Here is a 26,369-nt window from a genome sequence, read left to right as displayed (position 1 = left end):
CCTACTTAATACAGCAAGCTACAGCCCGCCTACATCCTGCTGTTACATAATGGGAAAAGTCATTGTGGTCTTGGACAAATAGTTTTACTAATTTGCTGTTGAGAATTGATGTAAAAGGTTACAAAAAAACACATTATCCTGTAAAAGAGGTCATATGCGGCCTCCGAGGATGTTGACGAGGCTAGCCTGCGGTCATACCTGCAGGTAAATCCAGCAGCAGTAGAATGTGCTCGTTGAGGAAGGATCAATATGGATATCACCCCCTCGTTCCGATTGCTAAATGTCTCATCGAGCTACTCCTGCTTCCACGAGTGTCGATCTATTCTCGGACGAGGTGCTTCTGCGATGAACTGAGTAATTGTGCACGTCTGGCCAGGCTTTCATGTTGATATAAATGCACCACATTCACACTAACCCCTGACCATGGAAAATGGCTGTTTTTCTTCTCCATTCTCCAGCTGAGGTCCACTTTTGCTCATCACGCCCTCAAAAACATGCTTTGAATCTGAGCAGGGAAGTAAAATGAGGCTTTTCTTATTGCTTTTATTCAAGGTTACATGTCTCAAATTTTTCGCAATAAAGACCCATTTACTGGCTCAAATGGTTATATTTACTGACCTAAGAGTTACAAATGCATTTGTTTGACTCTCCCTTTCAAATCAATGTCCAATATTTATACTTTTTTTTTTTAAAGGAGGTTATCCAGAGGGCTAATTTTGATTTACACATCTTGATCATTTGTTATTCTGCCATCATATATCCGACATCCTCTTGTGTGACAGTGAAAAATTGGGCGACGGGATGCTCTGACTTGAATAATTCATCCAAATACGGTAATTAGAAATGTATTGAATCACTATGATGAATAATGGGGAAATGATGGTGGCATTGTTTAATCTCGATAGACAGTACTGTAATCACAGTAGAAACCATTTCCGAGGCAGCTCAATATCTACATAATAGTATAATAATTAGGTGGTTTTTTTTAACTCTTCTTAGCGTTTTGAATCACATTGAGAAGCTTTTTTGATTGCATTCTAATTTATGATTCATTAAGAGTTCATATGAGGATGATCCTTCCTTATATTCAAATTTTCAACACATTAACACGGTATTACCTTGTTAATAAAGAGAAATACTTTTCCTGAAAATGTAAACATCCTATTAACCGAAGCCCAGTTTCTACTTATTTCCATTCCACTATTTTTTTTACATATATTTGTGATATTTTCCACAAGCTACATCCCATGATACGAGTATGGATTTCTGTTTCAGTTTATGCTGACAGGCTAATCACCACAACTCAAACATAAACCTCCCTGGGAGATGCAATAAAAGTGCTACAGATGAGTCATGTGACTTTAAGATCTACGGCGGAACCTTTAATGATCCAGGAAGGTAAATGTCAGATCACAGACAGACACACACCTGAAACGGCCTGAAACACACGATGGAAGCAAACAGCGTTACCACTTTTTGAAGTCGCCTGACGCAAATGTTAAATGTCATACCCGCCATCTTCTGCTTCTTTTTTCTTGCCTTTCAAAAATAGAATGTATCACACATCTCCAAAATGAGGAACAAATTGATTATTAAATGGAGCGTGAGTGCCCCTAAAGGAACATGTTTCTTGGCAACACACCCTTTAATTAATACGAACAGAGCGACTATCAATAAAATGCTTACAGTTAAACTCCCCTTAATCTCACAGGCGTTGATAAACGACAAAATAGACGTCTGTCAAACTATATAAGGCTCCATATTATTTTAGCCTTCATTTGCACATACCAGAGAGTCTGCACACTCATCTTATATGCCACACCAACCCCACGTGTCCTCACATTGCACCACTGACGGCATCTTACACACACACGCGCGCGCGCGCACACATGCACACACACACTGATGGCTAAACATCGACCAGTTATCAGTCAGGCATGCTGTGACCACGACAGTGACCTCAAGTTGCCACCACTGGAAGTCAATATCACTATCAACTCAGACCGAATGCCATGGCAACGACACACACGCACACACATTGCACACGCCGATAGCATGAAGACTAGCAGGTGTGTCTGTTTGTTGCAGCGTTAAAGTTTTTTTCTATGTGTCTTATTGCCCTAAAAAAAAAACTCTCACTCACTCACTCCTAATAAATAAATAAAAACATTCTCATGATAACCCCCCCAAAAACCTCTCACACTGACTAAAGAATTCTTACACAAAAATATGACAACAAAATTCTCAATAAAAAAAGTCACACTTACACCAAAAACCCCTCTCAAACCTCTCACATAGGTTAACATAGGTTAGCTCTTACGTACACCCCATATGTTGTATGCACACCAAATAAACTCTCAAACACAAAAAAATAATCACATGCACACAAAAAACACATTGCCTACAATACTCTCACATTTTTCGAAAAGCCTCTCATACAAACAGAACTTCTCACACATCAAAATAGCTTGATTGCCTAGCACGCACCTGACATTCCCAAAATGAACTCTCCCTCTTACCAAAGAGGCAGAAAAAAATCTTTCAAACCCCCCCCCCCAAAAAAAAACTCTCTCTGTAAGAAAACACGCCTACACACTCCCCAAAGAAACTAGAAAACAAAACAAAACTGTAACATACTAAACATTTTGCTTGCCGAGAATACTCCAAGAAACCATCACATGCCACAAACAAACTCACATTCATCAAATAACATCTCACATGCACTAAAAAAAAACACTTCCACGCAATACAAGCAAAAAGATTCTCACACGCAACAAAGAGAACCCCTCTCATGCCTACCAAGAAATTAATTTCAAATGAAACAAATAACCTTGGTTACCAGTACTTCATGCACACCGAAAAACTCACTTGCACCAAAAAGCACTCAATCGCCAAATAACCTCTCACATCTACACACACACAAAAAAAAAATCATTCCCATATAAAAAAAACCCCATCAAACTCACAAAAGACCTCTACACTACCCCCCCAAAAAATCTTACACTCACCAAAATATCTCTCATGTAGACCATTAAACCTCTCTCATCCCAACAAACTCATATTTACATCAAATAAAGCTCTCACACATACCCCACTAAGACATTTTTTTAGTGTGATTGTTATTTTTGTCCTATGAGGCACCTCATATTTTCCCCATGTTCATGTTTTGTAATGAAACACGCCAAATTCATCTTGTCACTATCTCACGAGACAAATTCAAGCACTTTGTTAGTGACACTCTCCCAGCCAGAGACCTACAGAATATTCCGGAAGCACCGCAGCTGAGAGGATATTGTAACAAACACTGGAACGTCAATGTTGGACCTACAAGTGGGACAAAAGGCTCTCCTGGCGGAATTAAAGGAGGATTATCTCTCTTAATTTATGCTAATGAATGCACACGGGGTAACCAGAGCAGCTTGTTCTTGTGAGACTCAAGCCCGTCTCACGCATCCTCTCACACAAACACTTAAAAGCTGCCACTGCAGTGTGTTTGTGAGCCATTGAAGCCTGTTGCATGTGAACCCCGCTCCCCGACTCATTCTTTTTCCCAGCGCACACACTCTGTGCTGTTCAGTCGGGTCCTTCAGGCGAATGTGGTTCTCCAACCTTTGCCTAATCCTTTTACATTAACACACACTTTATTTCCACTGTGGGAGAGTTTTGTCTTGTTCCGCTGTGTGGGGCTGCTCCAGTTCAGCGGACCAATGCCTTTCTTGTTAGACAAATTATTCATCAAGACATACTGTGATCAGTGGGGTCTCCATCATTCTGCTGAATCCCGAGTTCCTCGAACGCACCCTCTTGTAAAAAAGTCCTCCATAAGAGACTTAAATGTATTTCTTTAGCACTTAGCAGGGACTTCACGATCATCTGTAGTTGCAGACGCCCGTTCAAATATTCAATAAAAAATTCAATAAACACGGCATCCACACACTCAAAATGGCGTCTATGTGTATGTACTGTAAATGTTGTGTATGGTGATTCTAGCCAGCGGTTGCCGCAAAGGGCACCATTCAGAGTATGGTAGCATCAAATACAGTACATGGAGCAAAGTCATTAAGGTATTAATGATAATAAAGACTTCATTGTTTGAGTATAGGAACCAAATCAACCGGTTTAATACAAGAAATACAGTATTAGACCAACCCTTGTAGCATTGGTGGTTTCTGGTACGTGACATATACATCTGTGGAGTTTATATGGGAAGTTGATGTGCCCTTGTGCAAGAAAAATGCTAAGTAGATGGTGGGTGGGCCACCAAAGGGGGCTTCGGACAAGGCACCATTCAAGCTAGGACCGGCACTGCAAAGTAGGATGTAGGATAGTTCTGCAACCAAAACACTGATGAAAAAAATGCTTTTTGATGCAATTTGTAATTAAATTTTTAATGTTGTTAGAAAGTCATGTAATGATTTGATTTTAATGTCATACCACTGTAGGCGATGCATTAAAGTGCAGTTTATGCAACAGGAGCGTCGTGCTTTGAGAGGGGGGAAAAAAAGACACTGATTGGATGTCAAGTGCACGCACACACAAATGCAAATCCCTGGAGTCACATCGCCAAGACGCCCCTCATTCATTTTCATTAAGGCAGTGGGTGGCGCTCACTCCATCCCCGTTCGCGAGTCGCAAGTGCGCGTCCCCATTCATCCGGCAAGCCAGCGAGCTCCTCAGTCTCTCAGACCAGAGCCGAACCGCGCCGAACCCGAGCGTCGACTGGGCTGGCGGCGTCGGCGCACACGCACGGACACGGGAACCGGCGTGATGACCTGCTAGCGCATCTTTACGCACCCACGACACGCGTTTCGACATTCTGCCTCTTTTGCGTGTCATTCTCTCGCGGGGGACCATGGAGACGGTATGGGTCCACGAAGTCTTCTCTCGGCTTCTGCTCCTCAGCCTCGTGGGTAAGAAAATCCGGTTCATGGACATTCAGGCTAATACGTATTTGTGTATAAATTGATGAAACTTTTTTTGGGGGGCAAAGCATCTCCAACGTGTCAACATTGCGTATTATTTACAAGGCTGGAATTCTGCTTGCAGAAGCAGACACATGTTGAAGAGTGACTGTAGTGATGCTGTCTGCTGCGGTGCATGTAGCCTATGCTACATTATGCACTCATTTATGGAGCCCTAACTATTTTTAATGAGCATGTCTGGCGTGCAAATCGCTGAACTGGTGACTCCAATATTATTTGCAGAATTTATATCTTGCCTGTCTATCTTCCAGTTGGAAGCATCTGCATTGACCGTGCTCATTATTTTTTTGTTAATTTGCTTGCCTCTCATCTGGAAATGGAGCGAGAGGCAAAGCAGCTCCTCCAGTTTATATAACAGAACTTTACACCAAACAAAGGAAGCCAAATGTTTAATCTTACATCTTGGTGATATTTCTAGCTGCATCCTTTGTAAAATTTTGGATATTTTTGGATGAAGTCAAAGGTGATATTAGGGATTTAAAGAGCAGCGATACTGTATCTCGGGAATGCTTTGATTACCTATTTATTATTCAGTGTTGGGAGTCATCAATATATTTTCTACCTTTTTGTAATCTCAGCTCAAGGACAACATTTTTCAGCCTTCACTCTCACTTTTAAAGAGAGTTGTCTTTTCCACTTGGGAATACAGTACACGTTTGCACTCAAAGCTCAGTATGTCTTCAATGTTACTGATTTGGAGGCGTCGTTCCCTGCAGCGATATGACTGCAGTGTTGTCCAACCATCTGTCTCGCAGTATGCCAAGTCGGCGCTCCAAAACAGTTTCTTGTTTGACTCGCGCAACAAACACGCTCGCATTCAAATCTGTGTGATCTGGCGGATGCGCTCGTTGTGACCTTATTTGTGCTAGCAGTTCTGAAACATAGTCTGCCTCGCCTTCGGGGAGGTTTGTTGTTGTTCGGTCGTCCAAAAGAGCATTTGTGAGGATTGGAAAGTCACTGATGTTGGATGACAAGGCCTCGCTCATGACCTCCAGTGGAGTAAATAGCTGAATCATGACTTTATCGCTTGCAGTGTCCGCTTGGCGTAGAAAGAAGCTGTAGAATATGGATGGCTGTTGTAAAAGTAAAAGTGAATGTAATGTGAAGTCTTTAAAGACTTAAAGGGAAGTTAACCCCTCAAAATTGTTTTTGACAATAATATGTTCTATGCAGCCCCACTGGTCTAAATATGGTATTCTGGTTAATGTTGCGTTAGTGGAATATGAGTTAAGCAGCAAAATCCAGCCATTTTTATCCATATCAGTGGGCGGCCATTTTGCCACTTGCTGTCGACTGAAGATGGCATCACAGTCGCTCAGGTCTCAGGTACCAACCAATCACAGCGCAGCTTCAGAAAACAAGTGAGCTGTGATTGGCTGTTGCCGGAGCAAGTGGCAAAATGGCCGCCCCCTGAGATGGATAAAAATGGCTGGATTTTGCTGCTTAACTCATATTCCACTAACGCAACATTAACCAGAATACCATATTTAGACCAGTGGGGCTGCATAGAACATATTATTGTCAAAAACAATTTTGGGGGGTTAACTTCCCTTAAAATGGCTGGATTTTGCTTCATAACTCATATTCCAAAAACGTAACATTAATCAGAATGTCATGTTTATATGAGTGAGGTCACGTATAACTTATTATTGCCAAGAAATATTTAAGGTTGACTTCCATTTTAACGATCCGTTCTGATATCAGGCGTCGATTTACTAGCGTGGCTGTCACTGCGCCATATGCTACGCATGTTCTCTCAGTTGTGTTCACACCTGCTGCATGTTACTCCATATGTGCTTGTATCACTAAAGAACACTGACTCCAAAGCAATCAGACCGAAGTCAGTGTTGATAAACGTGTTGTAATTCCGCAAATCGACTAATCGCAGCCCAGTTTATTGTTGTTGGAATGTTTTAGGCGTTCGCTTTCACCCCGTGTGACACTGAATGATTGCATTGGGCTATTGATGACTTGCTAGTGCGTGACAATTGATGTGATGGACTCTCACGGAAAAAACAAACAAACAGCCAGCGTGCTATTGATCATTTCGCAGCTCACAAGGCTCTCTGCCAGCTATTGTGAGTGTGTGTGCAACCAATGTGGGCGTGTTGGTGTCCAAAAGAGTAGGAAACAAATATCTAATGAAGTTTATGTGAATGCCATCACCATGTTGTGAGTTTGGTGATTGTCTTTGCAAGATAGCATCGGACGGAGCGAGGCATCCGGAAGCTTATAGGATGCCTAATAGTGTTGTAGTAATTGCCTTTAAAAAAAAAAAAAAAAAAAAAAAAAAACTGGCACACTCACTAAGTGAAAGCATGAATAAAATATAGAGAGCAGCAATGACAGTCTGGATCATGAATTATTGTATGGATGAAATCTGTCTGCTTCGTAGGTGTTCATTTATGCTTTTATTTACATGAAATCTATCAAGATCATTACAATCTCTGTATGGATGACGTCATACGCCGCTGTGAGTTAGCCCCAGATTATTGATTAAAGTGGTGATTAACTAGCAGCCATCGTGCGTGGTGTTTGGTTTCAGATGATGTCATTTTCGGATTGAACTTGGCCTTCCTGTATAGGAACAGCAAATACAAACCATAAATAATAAATAAGTTCATTGTCATCTACTGACAGAAAACTTTGAGGCTCATCACATTTTTCTTCAAATCAAAAGCCTAGTTTTTAATTACAGCACATCATGAGATATTATTTGTAATTTGCTCCTCTTCTACCATTTAACTCCCTGCGAGAAAGGAGATTATGGCTGCACTAACTTTACTGTCCCCAACCCCCTCACACCCCCTCCCCTGATGGAGTCAGGCTCTGTAAACCAGCCGAATAAAAACCTTCCGTGAGGGCAAATAAATCTTGTTAGAAAGATTTCCTAAAGCCTTCTTAGCTGTCTGGTTTTTAGTGATTTTGATAATTTCCTTTATATAGTTGTTTGAGTCTTTCCGAATTGAATGTGAGACGGTTTTCATGACGTTTCTCACAACAGAAGTGGGTTACACTCATGTAACCAAGGAGTTGGCATTGAGACAAACCACAGATGTTATTTAAATAATTGATTTACTTCCTGCTGAGGTATTTTGCCTTCCCTCCTTTTGTCACTTGTTTCACCACCCCAAACATTTTATTCATAAATTTGTCTTTAATCCATTTACAGCCCTCTTTTTTGTGCTAGGAGTTGATTTGAAAAAGCCAGGCTGGGTCATGAGGACAGCTGTTCGTCACTTTGATGGCGAAAAGCCTGGACAGGAAGTGGCTCGGGCAACACACTCCAAAGTTTTTCTCAGGAGCTGCGCTGATTGATGGAGCCAGCGCCGTTTTACTGAGATGGGCGAAAAGCAAGCCAGGATTTAAGAGGAAATACAACAAATGCACCTACTGCAGCTCAATTAAAGGGGAAGTCAACCCCCCAAAATTTCTTGCAGCCCTGCTAGTCTAAATACGGTATTCTGGTTAATATTGTGTTAGTCGAATATGGGTTAAGCAGCAAAATCCAGCCGCTTTTATTTATATCAGGAGGCGGCCATTTTGCCACTTGCTGTCGAGTGAAAATGACATCACAGTTGCTCAGGTCACAGCTAACAACCAATCACAGCTCAGCTTCAGAAAACAGGTGAGCTGTGATTGGTGATTGAGCCCTGAGCAACTGTGATGTCATCTTCAGTCATCAGAAAGTGATAAAAACGGCTAGATTTTACTGCATAACTCATATTGCACAAATATAATATTAATCAGAATGTATCTTTTTACACAAAATGTGTCCCTATAACTTCCTTTACTAGTGTTATTTAAACAATAATAATAATACATTTTATTTGTAAAGCACTTTTCAGAAGACTCAAAGACACTTTACAAAAATAAAACTGATAACAGCTACTGAGTCAAAAGGAAAATGTAAGTAGGACTTAAAAATGAATTACAAATTAAATTAAAAAAAATAATTATTTGATATTCAACTTTGGTATACAAGTAGCACTGCGCTGACAGAATGCTTGTTGAAACAGACTATAGAAATGATCCAGTGCTCCCAATGTGCTCATTTAAAGTGTACTTCTCCGGTTTTATTTTGACAGATGCCTCGCTAACAGCCAGCAACAAATTTTTAACTTTTAACGGCCGTCGCACAACATTGGATGGCACACTGATCATAGCAGCACCGATAGTGTCCCACTTTGCAGTTTGTTAACGAGAATTGGATGGAAACTTGGGTCGCCATTTTTAATTTGCAAACACTGTGAGCCAGTCAGACTTCACAAATGAATCATTTGGCACCCACTGAGCTTCGCATTCTGACATGGCCTTTGTTGTGATGATCTGTCGAGATCAACTTGCACATTTGACTTCTTTCTTAAAGGTTTTGACACAATTGCAGCGGTTCTGTGGGAAACAGACGGCTTCATTGTTAGAGTTGTCAAAAGTGAAATGGAACCCAAAACCAATCGAGTCGAATGAACGTGAAATGCAGTGTTTTGTATTGCGTCTGTCAGGGAGAAGGGTCAACTAGGAACTGTGACCAAATGTGAGTTGATTAACGCTCAAGCCGTCCAACTTTCCAGCAGAACCCCCAACCAGCCTTAAAACATGCTCACATTCCAATAGTAGGAGTTCAGAGAATGACAGTCTGGCCCATTTCCAGTTCCCTGCTCCTCCCTCAACCTGGTGGTGGCCCTTCACAAGCAAACAGCAAGGGGTACACATCCTTGTTCCACCACTATAAAGCATTCCAACACCAGCTGACGTCACAGAAATGCAATAGAATCCCGCAATCCATTTTTATCAAGGCTAAGCTTGTGGAATTGGGGACAGCGTCCTTGTGCTCTATTTTGGTTTTTGGGGCAGTGGCTGGCCACTAGTGAGTGCGCCAAACAAGTGAGGAATTGGGGGGCGGCACCCTCCGCTGAAAGACGGCGAGGAGGGGAGATTGTTGCGTCTCCATGGCGATGGAGAAAGTCGGATCAGGAAGCCGACAGGAAGTCAGGGTGCTCCACGCGCCAACGGGGGCTTTTTCGTTGTCATGGAAACTCCACTCATTCAGACCGAATGTTGATGGACAACATGTTGACATGATTCTTTCATGAAAATTTTCCGCTGGTAGACATCACAAATTAGATTTCAGTGTTTGTAACGTGCGTTGCTTTCCGACGGCACAAAACCACCGAGACAATCTTTTTTTTATATATATTTTTTAAATCCGTATTAGGATGCAGGACCGCTCTGCTGAACGGACGCAGGATTACTAATCGCACACGCACGCGCACGCAGCATTTTCTCAGTTTGTGCCAAGCAGATGGGATTGCTGCATCTCACTGCTCAGACTGGGCAGGCAGATTAGTGCGCCGCACAAATGAGGTGAACTAGAACAGTCCGCTCGCATGCACGGGAAACATGCACGTTTCCGTGTTTTGGAGCTATTTGTGATTATTATTATGATCAGATATAAATGATACTCGTCTCTTAAAATGTGTCCTGTGTGCCTGGTTCGATTCTTAGCCCGAGGCTCCGATTTGAAACCAGTCAACAAGACTAGATAGTTTCACCACACACTTGCAACCCATCAAAATATTTTAACTGCAGGGTAGAATGCAGGGGGAAAAAAAGCTTATTCATCCTTTTACATTCGACTTGAACACCAGCCGGAGGTGAGAGGTTGTAATTGCAAAAAGGTTTGTGGAAGAACGATACTCCTATTGGCCTTTTGAGGCGACTGACAGAAATTTTATTGTGAATTAAACCAGCTTTCCTGATGACCTTCTGTTGTTGCGATTTTTGCAGTTAGTCAAACAGAAGTCATTCATTATCACACTGTGCCTAAGTGATGTAATAATAATGATATTCAACTCCCTGATGTTGTGCTCATTAATGTTTTTTTTTTAAATGCAAATGTGAAATATTACATCCCCAGAGATATAGCATGTTACACACATAAACAGCCAACATACATGATGGAAAAATAGGGCAAGTAGATGAATATGTAACATTCAAAGGCTGGCATTAGATCATAAAAGCCTACACACCCATTTTCAAATGCCATGAGAAATCATTTCAAAACATTTTCTACCTTTGATCTGTACAACTCAATTGAATTTTTTATAATATAAAAAAAAGATATAATATAAATTATACTATTTAATTCTAAGATTTTTTTTATGTTACTAACAGAAGTCTGAAGGTTTTGTATCTAAATATTATTTCTGGAGGATTTTTTACAACTACATAAAACATATGTCTCGTAGTTGTCCTATTTGGCTGCAAACCTGAAGGATTAAAAACCAAATTGATGTCAAAACAAATATGTCGTAAACCTGTGGATTTGTTGGAATATTTCTGCGCACGTTCCATGTTTGCCAATGTTAGTGTTTGTCTGGAGCGGCTCTCTTTTTTTCATCGCCGGCATGAAGAAAGGGCTGAACTTTAAAAGCAGCACTCAAGGCGTTTCAACGAGATGAAATTGTGGGGAAAAGCTAAGCTTTCATCATGCAGAGAGTCAGGCTGTCAGAGTATTTATTCATGTGAACCGCTGCCTTTTATTAATCCTGCTGTAGTTCACTATGCAGTGCGAGAGTGCAACATAGATTTTTCTTCATCCTTAGGAAGGCAAGATTACGATAAACACATGCCATGATTCAGTGTTTACTACTTCATGGTACATATTACGCCAGCAGTGACACAAATATAAGCCTTTAAACGTGTAGAGGGCGCCTCAGGCATTTTAATATTTAATAAAGGTGTGTTATACATTTGAGTGCGTGGAGTTAAAGCAATGTAAGGTTATTCTGCTGTGTTGCCAAATGGCAGACGGGCGATGTGACGAACGGGGTGTTCCATTTCACTCTGTCTTTGGATGTATATGTGTGTGCGCACATGTACAGCTGTCCAACAGGGCCCCAGCCTCTCACGATCACCTCACACACACACACACACACACACACACACACATACGCACTCATGCACTCTCTCACGCGTACACACACAGATCCCAGTGATAAGCTTGTCTTCTTGGGTTTTAAATTGCAGCTTTTTAATGCTGCCCAGGCCTGGCGGAACAATGTACGGTTTGTTTAAAGCTCCACTGTCCTGCACTTAACATAAAGCCTGATCCCATTAACTGCTTCCTTCTGCTGCTGGACTTGAGTGTGAGAGAGATGAAGACAGTAAAATGTCTGTTGTGCCGCCCCATCAGCAAAATGGCCCTCAAAGTGCTCGTCTCATGTGAGGTGGTTAGTTATCAACCTGCACGTCTGTTAATTAAAAAGTCATATCACATTCTGTGAATGTCGGCGGCTCCAACTTCATTTGGAGCATGTCAGTTGAAACTTATTACAAGTTTCAAGAGATAACTTAGCATTGTAAGGCAGAGAATTGGCACTACCAATCAAGCTCGGTGCATTTAATTAAATTTCTGGTACACCTTTGAATTAACTCTTTCGTGGCAACTTCTGAAGTGACAGCAAGCTTTACTCCGACATTCCTATTATTATGACTAAGGCACATTCAACCAAAAGACACAGAACACAGCTGAACGTCTTACGCCAGAGACATGTGGCCCTTGGATTAGTGCGAGATCCTCTGGTGAAAAGGGGTTATATGACACACAGAATCCTCGCAATGCCACTCCATATGTTTTAAGACTACAGTAGGGGTGTCTGGTGATTGGTTCGTAATTAATCGTACGACTTTAACAGTTAACTCGCGATTAATCGCAAATTTTATATCTGTTCTAAATGTACAATAACAATATTTTTTTTAGTTTTCATACTCTTAATATTGGAAAAAATATGGCTGCATCGTTTAGTCATTGATACAGTAATTTCAAAATTATTCATAAAATTAAGTTAAAAATAAAAATATGTACTGTACTGTAAAAAAACGAGTGATATTGATTTGTGTTAAGGTCATTTTTCTGCCACTAGATGGCATAATTGCATTTGTAAGACGTTGGTGACAGCTTAGTGCATGTTTCTTTTCATATTAAGACCTATCTAATCTTTAACATGAAGTAACTAACACATTTTTAAAATTGTAAAATACAACTTGATAGGGCCCGACCGATATGCAATTTTTGAGGCTGATGGCGATATAGATTTTTGGCAGAAAAAAGTACCAATTACCGATTAATCTGCCGTTTATTTAAAAATACATATTTAATGCATAAAATTGTTTTCCCACAACAATTGTGTGTGAATATTGGTTATTTGAAGGAAAAACACTCCCTTAGTCGATGCTAGTCGTTAGCATTTTAATGGAATCTACCCTTCACTTTTAGCATTAGCGCTAGGCTAGCGATGTTTAAAAACTAAGCATGTTTTGTATTTAAATATAGGCTACAGTGGATGTAATTGTTATCATAGTGTGTTTAGTTTTACAGTTAACTCCATATGGCGTGTCATTAAAAAGCTTAAAGGACGCTTAGGAACAACAGAATAACCGGAATAACATTCGCTACACACTTGCTAGTTGCTAATGCTACGCAAGCGAAATGGTGCATTCAGGGTACTTTCACAGCGTCGGAAACTTCAGTGTTCTTGCATGACAACGTTTTGAGGGGAAAATAATCAGCCATTTGGCTCAATTGGCCGATGTTTGAAGGTCAATCATCGGCCGATTAATCGGTCGAGCCCTACAACTTGACCCCAGTCGCCACAAATATATGCATTATTATTACATTTATTACTGCTAAATTTTGACGTGGACGTGTCTGCTGCTTTGCGACTGGAATTCCCCCAGTACAGGCTTTCCAAGTAAGGGACCGCCCCATTGAAAAAAAAGAAAAAAATTGTAGAGTTAAAGGAACTTTAAATTAACTCAAAATTAACGCACTGATTTTGACACCCCTATGTGTCGCAATGCTAAAAACGAGCTAAATCATGGGACAGAAATACCGATGAGGCACAATACTTATTTAGGAATTATATTTTGATGGAGCCACATAGAGACATTGAAACGATAAAGCTCTTGGAAAACTAAATAGGATGACTTGGTATTTGGGCTTCTTTTAATGAAACGACTCTAAATCAGTTTGTGCGGCTATAAAGGAAGCCGACGGACGATTCCCTCATTGGAAGGATTTGGGCTAAATCAGCCCCCAGGAGTCCGCTAATCCAGCGCTGTTCTATTCGTTAGATTTCTGCTGAGACAGGCTCGATGATCCCAAAATGATCAACAAGCCCGCTTGCAGCATCTTCACACAGCTTGAGCTCATGGGAGCTGAGTAGGATTTTGTACAAAAAAAGACTGCCTTGTAATTAGTGGAAAGCGAGCTGCTTTTGTTGCATTTGTGATTTTATGAATTGCTCTCAGTTTTCAGTATAACATGTCCATAGATTGGAGTCACGTTCATCTTGACTAGAGCATCACTTTCAGCAGGATTCTTACTAAAGTCCCGCTTCGCTTTTCACCACGTTAAGAAAAATATCACCCAGAAAGTCCATTGTGTCCAAAGCATATAGTATGGGATGTGAATTTTCAATTAACGAGCTTTGGGGTTGACAAACTGCAGGAGGCCAGCTAAACCTCAATCTGCAATTGACTGAACAGAGCCGCCATGCCTCAATCTGTTGAGAAGAAACTTACTCACTGCTTTTCTGATCATCCTTCAGAAAAATAAATCCCATATTGATATTTGTGGTACTCACTTGGCGGACTTTGAAACGATCTAAACCAACAATGAATTTCGGAGAGCAAAGAAAACAGTGAGTGAACATGATCCAATCGTTGCAAGGGGAACACTGTAACACAAAGAATGAAACATAACACTGAGAATTCACCAAGCTAAACAAAGTCACTCTTTCTTTCTTTTTTCTTTTTTTTACGTATAAAGTAAAAAAAAAGAAGAGTATATAACTGGACGATGGCACTTAATTGACGTGCGCCAAATTTGAACCATGGAACTGGCGTCATTCCGACTTAACGAGGAGGAATAACGGCGAGATAAGTGAATGAGGGCTCAATAAAAGAAAGAAGACAAGAAGTAGCTGCAGGCTTGTGGCATCAGTAATTGCCTCATTAACATCCCACAGCCGCGTTTCATGTAATGTATTCTTTGCTGCACACACACAATTGAGGCCAATTATTACCTGTTGTTTCAGTTTGAACCTCTAATAGCTTTGTAATTTAAAGGCAGAACAGTATTCAGTATTATGTATTCATGGCACACGCAAGCTATGTTGTTAGATATTGTAACAAACTAAGTGGTTGTGCGTGTTCTGGGGTTGCAACACAGGTCTCGCGGGAGGGAGGGGACGAGACGTGCGGTTTGGTTGCGTGTGTTGTTGTTTTTTTTTGTTAGCCTCGTGAGTTGTTGTACTCTGTTCTCTGGCGTCGGCTACGGCTAACAGTAGTCAGGTTTCCATCTAATTGTTTTGAATGTTTTAAGTGAATTTACTGAAGATGCGCAAAACGGACATGTGAGTGTTTTTCTTTTGCGAATATTGAGATGGGCTTCCGCTGCTGTATGTGGCGCTATACACCATAGATATGTGATCCTTCAGTAATTTCAAAGAAGAAGACCAGGAAGCAACAGCGCCGTGCGTCGTATGAGTTTGTTTTTGTAATTCTTGATCAACCGTAGCGTTCCTTTGCTGTTTTTTTCAAATTTTTAATAATCTTAAAAAAAAAAAAAAAGATTATTAAAAATTAGGGGTGTCAGGCGGTTACCATTTTTAATTGTAATTAATCGCATGACTTCACTAGTTAACTCACGATTAATCACAAATTTTATATCTGTTCTAATACAATAAATACAAATTCTAGGTTTTCATACTCTTGTTAACAAAAGAGGGAAAATTTTTAAACTAATAGAAATTGTTAAAATGAATTTTTGACATCTATAGCCGTCGATGGCAGTGAATGAGTGAATTAATTCCAAAAATATTTCTGTTTCGTCGTCCCCCCAAACATACCTTACTTTATCCTCCGCCATTGCTTTGGGACTACAAACGTACGTGTGACGTAATATCCGGTCTTGCAAGCGGTTATTTGCAAAACCTGTTTCCATAGCCAAAATTCGCATTTTCCTTTTTTCGATACGCTTCAAAATCCACCCCCTCAAAGCGTAAAAACTTTGTTGGGCCTTTTTTTTCCGAATTTCTAGCGTTTCCATTCAGTTTTATTTTCGCATTTCTTGAAAATTCAAATAAAAATGGGTGAACTTAAACCTCTAGTGGCGTTTTGTTGAGAGGAATAAACAGGTGACATCCCAACCAACATTTGCTGGTGGCGTTCTTACAAAAATCTACAATATTAAAATGTACCACCAACAAGCTGAAAAGTTGTAATTTCTGTTTCATTACGCCAGCTCGGCTTTTTTACAGTAAAACTAACAAGGAAATGAGTTAAAACAATTGATGTGCAACATTGAATCCCATGTGGCTAACTGCATCGGAGTTCTCCTGAATATGCATTCATGCAGATGATTTTACACATAATAAAGAGCTTTGTTTACTGGCTCTATGCACAGTAGATGCATTAAAAAAAAAAACTATTAATAAGCAGCTCACAAGTGATTTTGGTGTTGGAAGTGCTCGCTGTTTATGCTATCTTTTTCATCCTGCTGCGGTAAACAATAGGATTATGCTGACTTCACGTCGTGGTTGTGATGGTAGTTGCCTCTGACCTAAATTTGACTCTGCTGAGGGTTTGCAAGTTGGAAGAAAAAGAACAATCTTGTTTTATTCACCTTCTTTTTGATTTATTCATGTGGCATCCCGCTGCATAATTCACCATCATTATCTTATTTTGCTCTTCTCATGATGTTGACTCTTCCTTGCACTCCATCATCTGAATGCCATGACTCACCTAATTTGCCCACTTCTTCATGCTCTTCCCTACAATGACATCATGAAATGGCCTCAAGTGGATGCAGCAGTGTGCATCCGCTGAATTCAAAATGTAGCTCAAGCATGCTTTGTCAGATTATGTGTGCTGCTACAAAATAATATACTACATGGAATTCTGACTAGTAAAGCAGTCTATACAAAACCACTATGTGGGTGAGTACCGATGCCAAGTATCGGTATTGGGCCTTATTCCAATGTACAGGTACTTGCGGACTCTTGTGGCCTTGTTATGAAAAATAATAGAACATGTCCATTCATTTCATGCAATTTGAAGGACAAATGCAATATTGGAATATATAGTATATATTTTTTTATGTAGGGATGGGTGAGTACCGATACCAGGTATCGGTGGCAATACCAGATTTATTTTAAAGACGGCGACTGATCTTGTGACTGTTTTATGATCAGAAAGGGGAAATTAGCAATTAGAAAAATTGGTATTAATCTTGTGCATTTTTAACCCTCCTGTTGTGTTGCGGGTCAAATTGACCTGTTTAGAAAATCTAGGGGTAAAATGGATTAATACTGAGACTAGTGGCCACCATTTTTTTTTTCCATTTTCAAACATGTTAAACAAACACAACAGGTGGCTTAAGGAAAAATGCTGTGAGATATATTATCGTCCTGAAAAAAGTGGTATAAAAAAACCACACCATTAATTAACATCTGTCTTCTTTCTTTCCTCTGCAGTCGGAACAGTGGAGCCCTTGGTCCGAAACTTGAAGAAACTCCAAGAAGACATCGACTGGTCGTACACAGGTATGCGCCCGTTGGAATAAATAGATGACAAACCTCCAGCCAATAATTGCGTACAACACAGGCTGCTGCATAAACCGCCACCTATCAAAATATGTTGTGTGCCACCGGTTCCCAAACTGTCAGCACCCGTACCGTTCCTGACCATCGACTAAACGCGTACTGACATTTAAGAGTGATCCGCTCCAACATTTAAAAAAACATCCAACAGTGACAAAAAGCCTGAGTGACAAGCCCAGCGTATGTCAGTCTCAGATCACTTGATCTGTCGGAATTACCGTATCTGTCAACATCTCCCCATAGGAGAGCCTTGATCTGCCCCCGGGGCCATATGCTCACATGACTGCAGCTAACTCAGCACGGAGCCCTGCTGCGCTAAGCCGGCCAGGAACAAAAGTGGTCCGAGGCAGACGAATAACAGTCGTAGTCCTGGTGGGGGAGATTATGGCCTAAAGGAGAATCGGGTCTGAAGGGGTCATCGCTGGGCTAATGGAGGGCTATTCAACCTATTAACATCTCATGGATTTCGAGCGATTCAGTGTGTATATAATCATTGAACACAATATCTCGAATGTCAAAAGGCTCTAAAATGGCTGAATTTACATCATTATGCAACAGCATGTTTGGTTGATTTACAATGCAAAGATAACACTTTTAAGCACAATCGAACCCACGATTTGTATTAATTGGTGATCACAAGCAGGGACGTGCAGTGACCTTGGGAGGGGCAGGTGTTCAAAGAAAGAAAAAAAAAAGGGCCACATGATAATGTGCCTGGCCTGCACTTTCCACTCACTTGGGGTTCGAACTTCGAACCCATGCCATCGAGTCGCTCTACGTGGGGTGGGGAGCTGGGGGGGGGGGGGGCACGGTGTGTATGTACAGTATGTGCGTGCGTGCATGTGAAAAAAAAATCCATTGTAAAATTCCTTATTGAAATAATGGCTAAACATGAAAATCACATATGACGAAACTGTTATTTTTCTGCAATGCCAAAGCGAATCTCCCACAAAAAAAACAACAGTTTTAACATTTGTGCATGAATAATCAATTATGAACAACACATTTACATAAATAAAAATGATTATGTCAAATTGTCCCTACCTGTTTCTTAGGACCTAATTTTGGCCGCAAACCCCACCAATGTAAAAAAAAAACACACCAAAATGTTGGTTATAATAAAAACAAAGATCATGACGCAATTTCCATAGATACGTTAAAGTATATTTCAATTCAGCTCTTATTGAGTACTTTATTTTTCATATTGAGCAGACGTCTATTTTGTTTTTTTACAGACTCGTGCGTGCTGCTCGCAATAGTAACGCCAGAGCTGCGCGCTCCTAGAAAACATGGAATTATAGTGTTTACATGATTAGCAGATAGCATCAATTCTATGTCTGCCTTGTTGAGTTGGAGATCTGACTTAAGGAAGAGGGTTGATTAAAATTCCGACATTTTCTGTGTACCATAAACGCATCAGTAGTTGTAGCAGATGGGGGGAGAGGAACATTTGTTTTACCGGAGATTTTTGCCGTGGTGAAAGAGGATGGGAAGGATCGTGGTCTTTATTAAACTGAGGGGAACGTGTCCCCCGCGTCCTCAGTGCACTCTATGACTTTGGCTTTTGTTCACCGTGAGTGAGACGGAGCGACCAACTTACCGATGGCAGGCGCAGCGGCAGGCGACCTGGCTTCGGATGTCTTCAAATAAGAGCGCGTCTCGTAGTATGACGTAATCTTCGAGGATCTCGTGACCTAAGACATTGTAATAATAATTTAATTTATGTAAATTATGTTGTAGAATTTTTGTTTTGAAAGGCAACAAAATGACTTTCACACACACACCACAAAAAGAAAAAAAAGGACAAAGGGGCACTTTGGGCATCAGTTCCGAAAGGTCATGTGCTCGGGCACCCATAGAACCCCCTCCCCCCCTCTGCACGTGCCTGGTCACAAGGTGAGAACAGCACAATAACATGCAGGCAAAATTCTCTCAATATTAATTTACTTACTACATCCGGTTGACCCAATTAGTCGACTAGTCGATTTTACTACTCATCTTGAAGTCGACTAATCGGTAATGTTTTGCCGTTTCCTCTTCCAATTGGCAAATTTTAGCGGACTTTTAACTCACCTGTCGCTGGCAAAAAATAATCTGCCCTACCGTACATTTTAATTGAGCAATGAAATGCCACGCCAACAATATTTGTGTATTTCAATTATTTAATTATTTTTTTGTTTCTTTACCACTCCATGGAAATATGTTTTGACGTGGAACCGCTCCATGGTCCAAACAAGCTTATGTGCTGAAAATATATTGATGATCGATTAATCGACTTTGACTCTACTTTCATCACATTATAGTTTACCACAAAAAGTCTTTTAACCCCTACTTACCTCTGGTAAAATCAGATTAACGCTAAAGCTCGGCAATAAATCGAATTAATTTGATTAATCGTCATTTTAAAAATCAAAGCATTGAAATTTTGCTAAATCGTGAAAGCGAATTTAAGCATTTAAGCACAAACTATGAATGTTAAATTGATGTTAAAACTGATTTTGAATCAGTATATATTGTTGTCTGAACATTTTGCACATGAATTATTTTTAAATAAATAAAACCTTTGAAGAATAAATGTTTGTTGGGTTTATTAGATTAAAATCGATTAAAATCGTAAGCATCCTGAATGAATGAAAACAGATTTTATTTTTGGGCCAGCCCAGCCAAGCACGTTTTTGTTTGAAGGCATTGATTAATAATAATTATAATGCAGTTTCTGAGATTCCCACATATAAATTCTTTTGATTTGCCTTTTTGGCAATCTCTTCCGCCAGACTTGTTTCCCTCATTTTACAGATTAATTTTTCCCACTTCTGTCAAATCTTTCCAACCAGCTCTCAGGCACACACTGTTCATTTGTCAGAGAGTGACAATGTTTTTGTGCCTCCTCTTCCTCACTTATTTCAATTTGTAGTCTTATTTTGGTTTGTTTATCACGCTACTCGCCTCTGACGCTCATCATCACACAGGAAGGCAGGCTGGTGCCAGTTAGTGTTGCTTCACTGTAACTGGAGACACTCCTGCCATATGCATGAGTGTGTGTGTGTGTGTGTGTGTGTTTTCTGGCCACATTCGGGTCTTTCTGAGCAGCTCTGTTCTGTTCACTGAGCCGTGAGTAAAAACATTAACATGTGAAAGAAGTGCACTTCATTGTGAGGCAGCATGCGCTTGTTTTTGGAATGGTTGGGAAGAGGTTCATGATCAAATAAAAGGAAATATGTGCAAAGGGGTGCAGGAGAGTAATTGACAGTGATGAGAAGTGTGAGCAACTCAAAAGAAGAGATTGGCTGTTTAGCTTCACTATTATAAGTTCAAATTGCGCCTTGATAATGTAGTAACATTTCCAGTGGCCCGTTTAGGCAGCAAACGAAAAACTGGAGCAGCTTCCAAGTAGGAAACAAAGCAGAAAATGTTCGTCACTGGCACCCTCGGGGCTTTTTCCACATCTCACACTTGATGCTTGCTTCACTAGACCACACATCCCCCTCGGTCAGCTTGGTGTCACCACCAGGGGGAATACATGAGGATTCACGGTTATCCGTGTCGTTTTTTGACACACCTCTGTCAAGTCTGCTCACTTGGCCGCAAGCGACCTGTCACTCTCTACTCCTGATAAGGAACTATGTTGAAGTTACACATCATATATATATATATATATATATATATAATTCCCATTGGAATATTGTTGTTTTCTAAGGAGGACCAAAGCTGCCAAAATAAAAATAAATAAATGACTAAATACAAAAATAAATGACTAAAAATGAAAATATAAACATATATAAAAATATAATTTGAAAATTAAATCCTCAAAAATAAATATAAATGGAAATAAAAATATATTATATATTATATATTATATATTATATATTATATATTATATATTATATATTATATATTATATATTATATATTATATATTATATATTATATATTATATATTATATATTATATATTATATATTATATATTATATAGAGCTCTCCAATGCAAGTCGGCGAGACTTCCTTGTTCGCCGAGCCGTTCACTCGACCAATGAAAGGCAGTTTGCAATGACGGAGTCCAACCCAAGACACGCTTAGGACCGCCCCCTCATTTGAATAACATTTTGTCCTGGCAGTATTGACCAAAACTGACCAAAATTCAAAATAAATAAATGACTAAATAAATAAATAATTAAATAAATGACTACAAGTGAAAATAAAAACGGATATGAAAAAATATAAACAAAAAATTAAATACAAATGTATTTATTTATGCATATATATTTTAGTTGTTTTTATTTCCATTTATATACATATTTTTATTAAATTTTCGAATTATATATTTTTATATCCGTTTTTATTTTCCCTTTTAATCATTTATTTATTTATTTATTTAGTCATTTATTTATTTTGAATTTTGGCAGTTTTGGTCCTCCATTGTCGTCTACTGCCATCATTACCAGTTGTTGCGTATAACAATTGTGATATTTTCCTATAGAAATTGTGAATTAGATTTTTCGGTAAGCCACGTACACGACTTTTTGAACAAACTTCCACTTCCTTCATGTTGTGCTCATCGTTGTCCCTGGGGGTCCTGGGATCCTTCTGCCTGGAGGATCCCCCCGGGGTCCCATCTGTTCGTTTGCATGCAAGTTTGCACTCTGGTTATCCACAGCAAAGCGATGGCACGCATTTTATCCGCATTTTATCTTGCATGTATCTCCTGTATAAATTGCATTTTCCATTATTCCCTGTGTGACTTTATTGCATGAAGAGCAAGTTATAAAAGCCTAAAAAAAACCTGTTTTGAATCTTCTCTCTGATGTGAATCTTTCTCGTCTTACTGCTAAAGTTTCATCGCCTCTGGTAATGCGAGTTTCAAAACTCGTCTCGCGCTTGAACCCGTGATTACATGGAAACGCACACAGATTTAGGAAATATAGATATTTCAGCAAGTCCTGCATTTTCCACAAGAGAAGTGGACCGTGGCAGGAATACGGCCACAGGGGTCGTTCACATATGATCGCGTTTAACGTTAGCTCGCATTCTCTGCTGAACGATGCAGAGGCGTCCCAAGAAAATATCCTGCATTTGCCCTGTTGTTGCACATTTCACTAACAAGAATCTTGGAGGGAGAAATCAGTTACATTCACATCCTTCCAACTGCACTCACATCTGTTAGTTCCCCTTTCAGTAGGCACCACCCGACTAACTATTTGGATGAAGCTCGGAGCCGGGTCGCAGCACGGGCAACGGAAGCGACGATCCAATTTGGGTCAGATCTGTTTAACGTAGTGAAAACAGTTTTTCCCTTCCCTACATTGGGGCGAGTGTAGGAGTACTGATGCGATGTGATGTACTGACCTCAGACCAGCATTCACAGCTGGAGCCTGCAGCGTTCCACTTTGCTCTGTTAATTTGTTTCTAAATACAAGCTGTCAGAACTGTTTGAAAGCCATTCCGCTGTGCTGGCTTCAGCTATGACGCTCTTTTCAAAAATAATGACAGGCACTTGACAGGGTGCGAGGATCTCATTGTGCCAGCATAAATGGGACCAGCCCGTCAACTTGCCGTGACGGCATACGTCAATTTTAAATGAATGGTAACAGTGGTAAGTCCCCTGGGCTCCCACGTCACTCACCAGGCCATGCAGGGCCTTGCTTTTTTAAAGCCACACACACTCAAAATCAAAGTATTAGATTGTGGAACGCGGGGATGGAAAAATTGTTTATTCCATCAAAAAGTGAATAAAAACAGTTGGGTCAAAAGTAACCCAATTATGGATAAAAAATGGACCGATCAACTTGATGGGTCAATTTGACCCATCTTTCTTGGTTGTTTTATACAAAATGACCCAATTTTTTGACCCAAGTAAAGGATCTGACCACTATCTGAGTTGAGATTTCTTGACTCAAAAGTTGGGACAAATCGACCCAAATAGAGCATCGGTCCATTTTTGATCCACAGTTCTGTTATTTTTTACCCAACTGTTTTTAGAGTTTTTATTGTTGACTTTGAATCCCTGATTCAAAACAGAACTGCGGTCACTGATTAGCACGGTGAGAGTTGCATTCAATGGACAGCACGCCAAAGATGTACCACCCGCTCAGCCCCACAGCGCTTCCGACACAACGTAGCGGGCTTGTTGTTTTGTTTCCCTTCTGTTTCACTTTTAAGGGCTTTCCTGTCTTGTATCCGTCACAGATCCCACCTTGAATATTTTAGCCGAAGAAGCCCGCGAGCTGTTTCGACGGCGTGCTCCCTCCCCGCCGCTGCTCGTGTCTGTTTGGCTGCACGCACATGTTCGCGGCTCTCCAGCGCTCTCCCAGTCACCAAATACTTGAGGCCGGCCTTTCTTCTGCTCTAGTTGTTAAGCATTCTGGTGAGGCTGCTCCCGGAGCCTTGTTTCAGACGTGGGTTAATGATGGCAAGGTGTGCACACACATGCGCCGCTTCCTTGTGTGCTTGCTCTGCTTTCTTGCTTTGTACCTGCCGATACAGTTTCAGCTTTCGTTTGTACAAAAAGGTAATAGAATTACTGCTCAAAGATGAGGTTAAAGCCATAGTCACCGTGGTAAAATCAAGGATGCAGAATCTCTAATGAATTCAAATAGACATTAAAAATAAATTGAGGTTGAAGTTTGTATGGCTAAAATTGGATACAAATACAAAAAATAAAAAATAATAATAATACTTTCTTGACATTGATGGACCAACCCCAGCCTCTAAACCGCTAGCATATTAGCAAGTAGCATGTAAGTATGCAAATATTGAACCCTATCGCTCATCTAATATTCATTATTCTTTTGACATGTTTTCATGTCAAGACGATGCTGAGAAGAAACACTTGCATATAGATTGTCACCTTGCGTCTGCGTGGGTGCGTCGCTTCCATCTTGTCAGCTTTAGGCTCACTCTTTTATGTCAAACAATGTGAATGCGTCGCCGTGAAGAGGCACTCGCGAGCAAAAATAATTATAAGAAGACATATAAATACTGTACTCTGATTGGCAAGGTGAGGACGTACGCCCAATGGTTTAGCAATCGTAGCTCTTTTGCAAGCATGGAAATCATTTTCAGTGATCATTCTAAATGCTAAATAAAGAATCTCCTTCGATTTTTATGACATGCAAAAATTCTCTTCTGTCTGATAATCGTATTAAAATGTAACATTTGATTTGAATCAGAAATGAAAAGCGCTGGCTAATTTCAAAAGGGAAAACCTGCAAGCATGAAACGAGGTTAAACTTCTTGTGATCTTTTTCCCCGTGATTCGATGTAATTCATATTCAAGTTTTAGCATTCCCTTAAACAGCTCCAGCAGCGACGTTGGGGCTTTTAATATTTGATAAGAATTCGGCTATTTTTTGCCAGGGTTGAGGCAAACAGAAGCAGACAGTCTCCCCCAAAAGTTGAGCCCTACATAATTTAACTCAATAATCTTGCATGTATTTCTGAATGGCTCCCTGGCTCAGCAGGGCAGAACCTGTTCACAAAGGGTGAAATTAGCACTTTTGCTACGTGTGCACGCCATCCGAGGGAGCCTAATTGGTTAAAGCGAGGGCAGGAGGCGAGAGACTATATTTCAGCATGTTCATTGTGTATCATTAAAGGCTGAAAACACTTCTGTATGAATTGTGTATTCATTCAGTAAGGGTGTTCAGTGTTTTGCTTTGAGTTGTATTAAGTTAACCAAATAAATAAATAATAAATAAATAAATAAACAGCATTTTATTAAAAAAAAAAAAAAAGTGACTTACTAGATTTTGAAGGGGTAAACAATTGACTTTCGCCCAGAAACATCCCAAAACACAACAAAATGTCAAAATACTGTTTTTTTTGTTTCGTTTTTTTAACAAAAGCCCAGAGGTATTGATTGAGAAGGATTTCAGTTCATGAAGTGTTTATTTCTGAGTGAAAACTTAAGACCCCACGTTATAAAAATAAATAAATAAATAATTGGTAGATAGTGAACAATTATTCAAAGAAGAATCTTCGAGCTGATGAAGTTCACTGTTGAACTAAGAAAATTACATATTGGTTCGCCTTAGGTTGCCTTGGGAAAGTCATCTTAGCTTAATGCTAAACACAATGCAAAACTCCATAGATAGGCTCATGAATAGCATCGGTGAAATAATAAAATAAATCATAAATAATATATAACAATAATGAAATATAATGTATGATATAATATAATAATAAAAACAAAAAAAAATAAAATAATAAATACATCTAAAATTTGTCACATTCTAAGCTACGGTTCATCAAAATTGTAGTTATTGTTGTCAAAGCAACAACCCTATTGATACTGGATCATAATGTACTTGAGGTTCCAAGATCATTTCACTTTGCATGTGTTATCATCAGACATCAAAATTGCGCTTTGATTTCACTGTGTCCTCCGCTACCGTTTTTCCTGCTCATTGCTTCCCGTTATGCTCCACGGAGCCTCATCCTCTTTATCGTCACTTCATCCATGATGAGCGGAGCACCAGAAGGCGGAAATGGTTTCAGTCCTGACCACTTTAACTGCATGGGAGGGATCAGTCTTCCCAAAAGTTTTCCTGGTGCTTCAGTATTATCACACTGCTATCCCCCGCAGACTCCTCTTATGAAAGTCGACGTCAGGGTTACCGAATGTAAATTGCGTATTCGTTCATTTTAATTTCAGTTCCTGACAGCGAAGAATATCTCAGTGAGCCTTGGGGGATATATTTTCATCCATTTTCTCGCTACCTGAATG

The 26,369-nt window shown here is 40.0% G+C and overlaps 1 protein-coding gene across 5 annotated transcripts in view; it reads left to right on the top strand.

Annotated features, from left to right (window-relative positions):
* The first annotated feature begins 4,590 nt into the window (after window positions 1-4,590).
* Window positions 4,591-26,369, top strand: part of ptprz1b (protein tyrosine phosphatase receptor type Z1b) — a 39,661-nt gene continuing 17,882 nt past the window's right edge. For 2 of the 5 annotated variants that reach the window (XM_086058721.1, XM_086058720.1), the window contains exons 1-2: window positions 4,592-4,910; window positions 17,522-17,590. In XM_086058721.1, the coding sequence (XP_085914847.1) occupies window positions 4,853-4,910; window positions 17,522-17,590 (127 nt within the window). In that variant the 5' untranslated portion in view covers window positions 4,592-4,852. Of the gene's footprint in view, window positions 4,911-15,306; window positions 15,401-17,521; window positions 17,591-26,369 lie in introns of those variants that run through there. The other 3 variants (XM_086058717.1, XM_086058719.1, XM_086058718.1) reach the window with 3 other exon arrangements.

Source organism: Leptonotus elevatus, chromosome 17, assembly GCF_054856555.1.
Source record: "Leptonotus elevatus isolate MCC_2025b chromosome 17, RoL_Lele_1.0, whole genome shotgun sequence".
Lineage (NCBI taxonomy): Eukaryota > Metazoa > Chordata > Actinopteri > Syngnathiformes > Syngnathidae > Leptonotus > Leptonotus elevatus.
The sequence above is the reverse complement of the archived record's forward strand: the minus strand, read 5'-3'. Positions and strand labels throughout refer to the sequence as shown.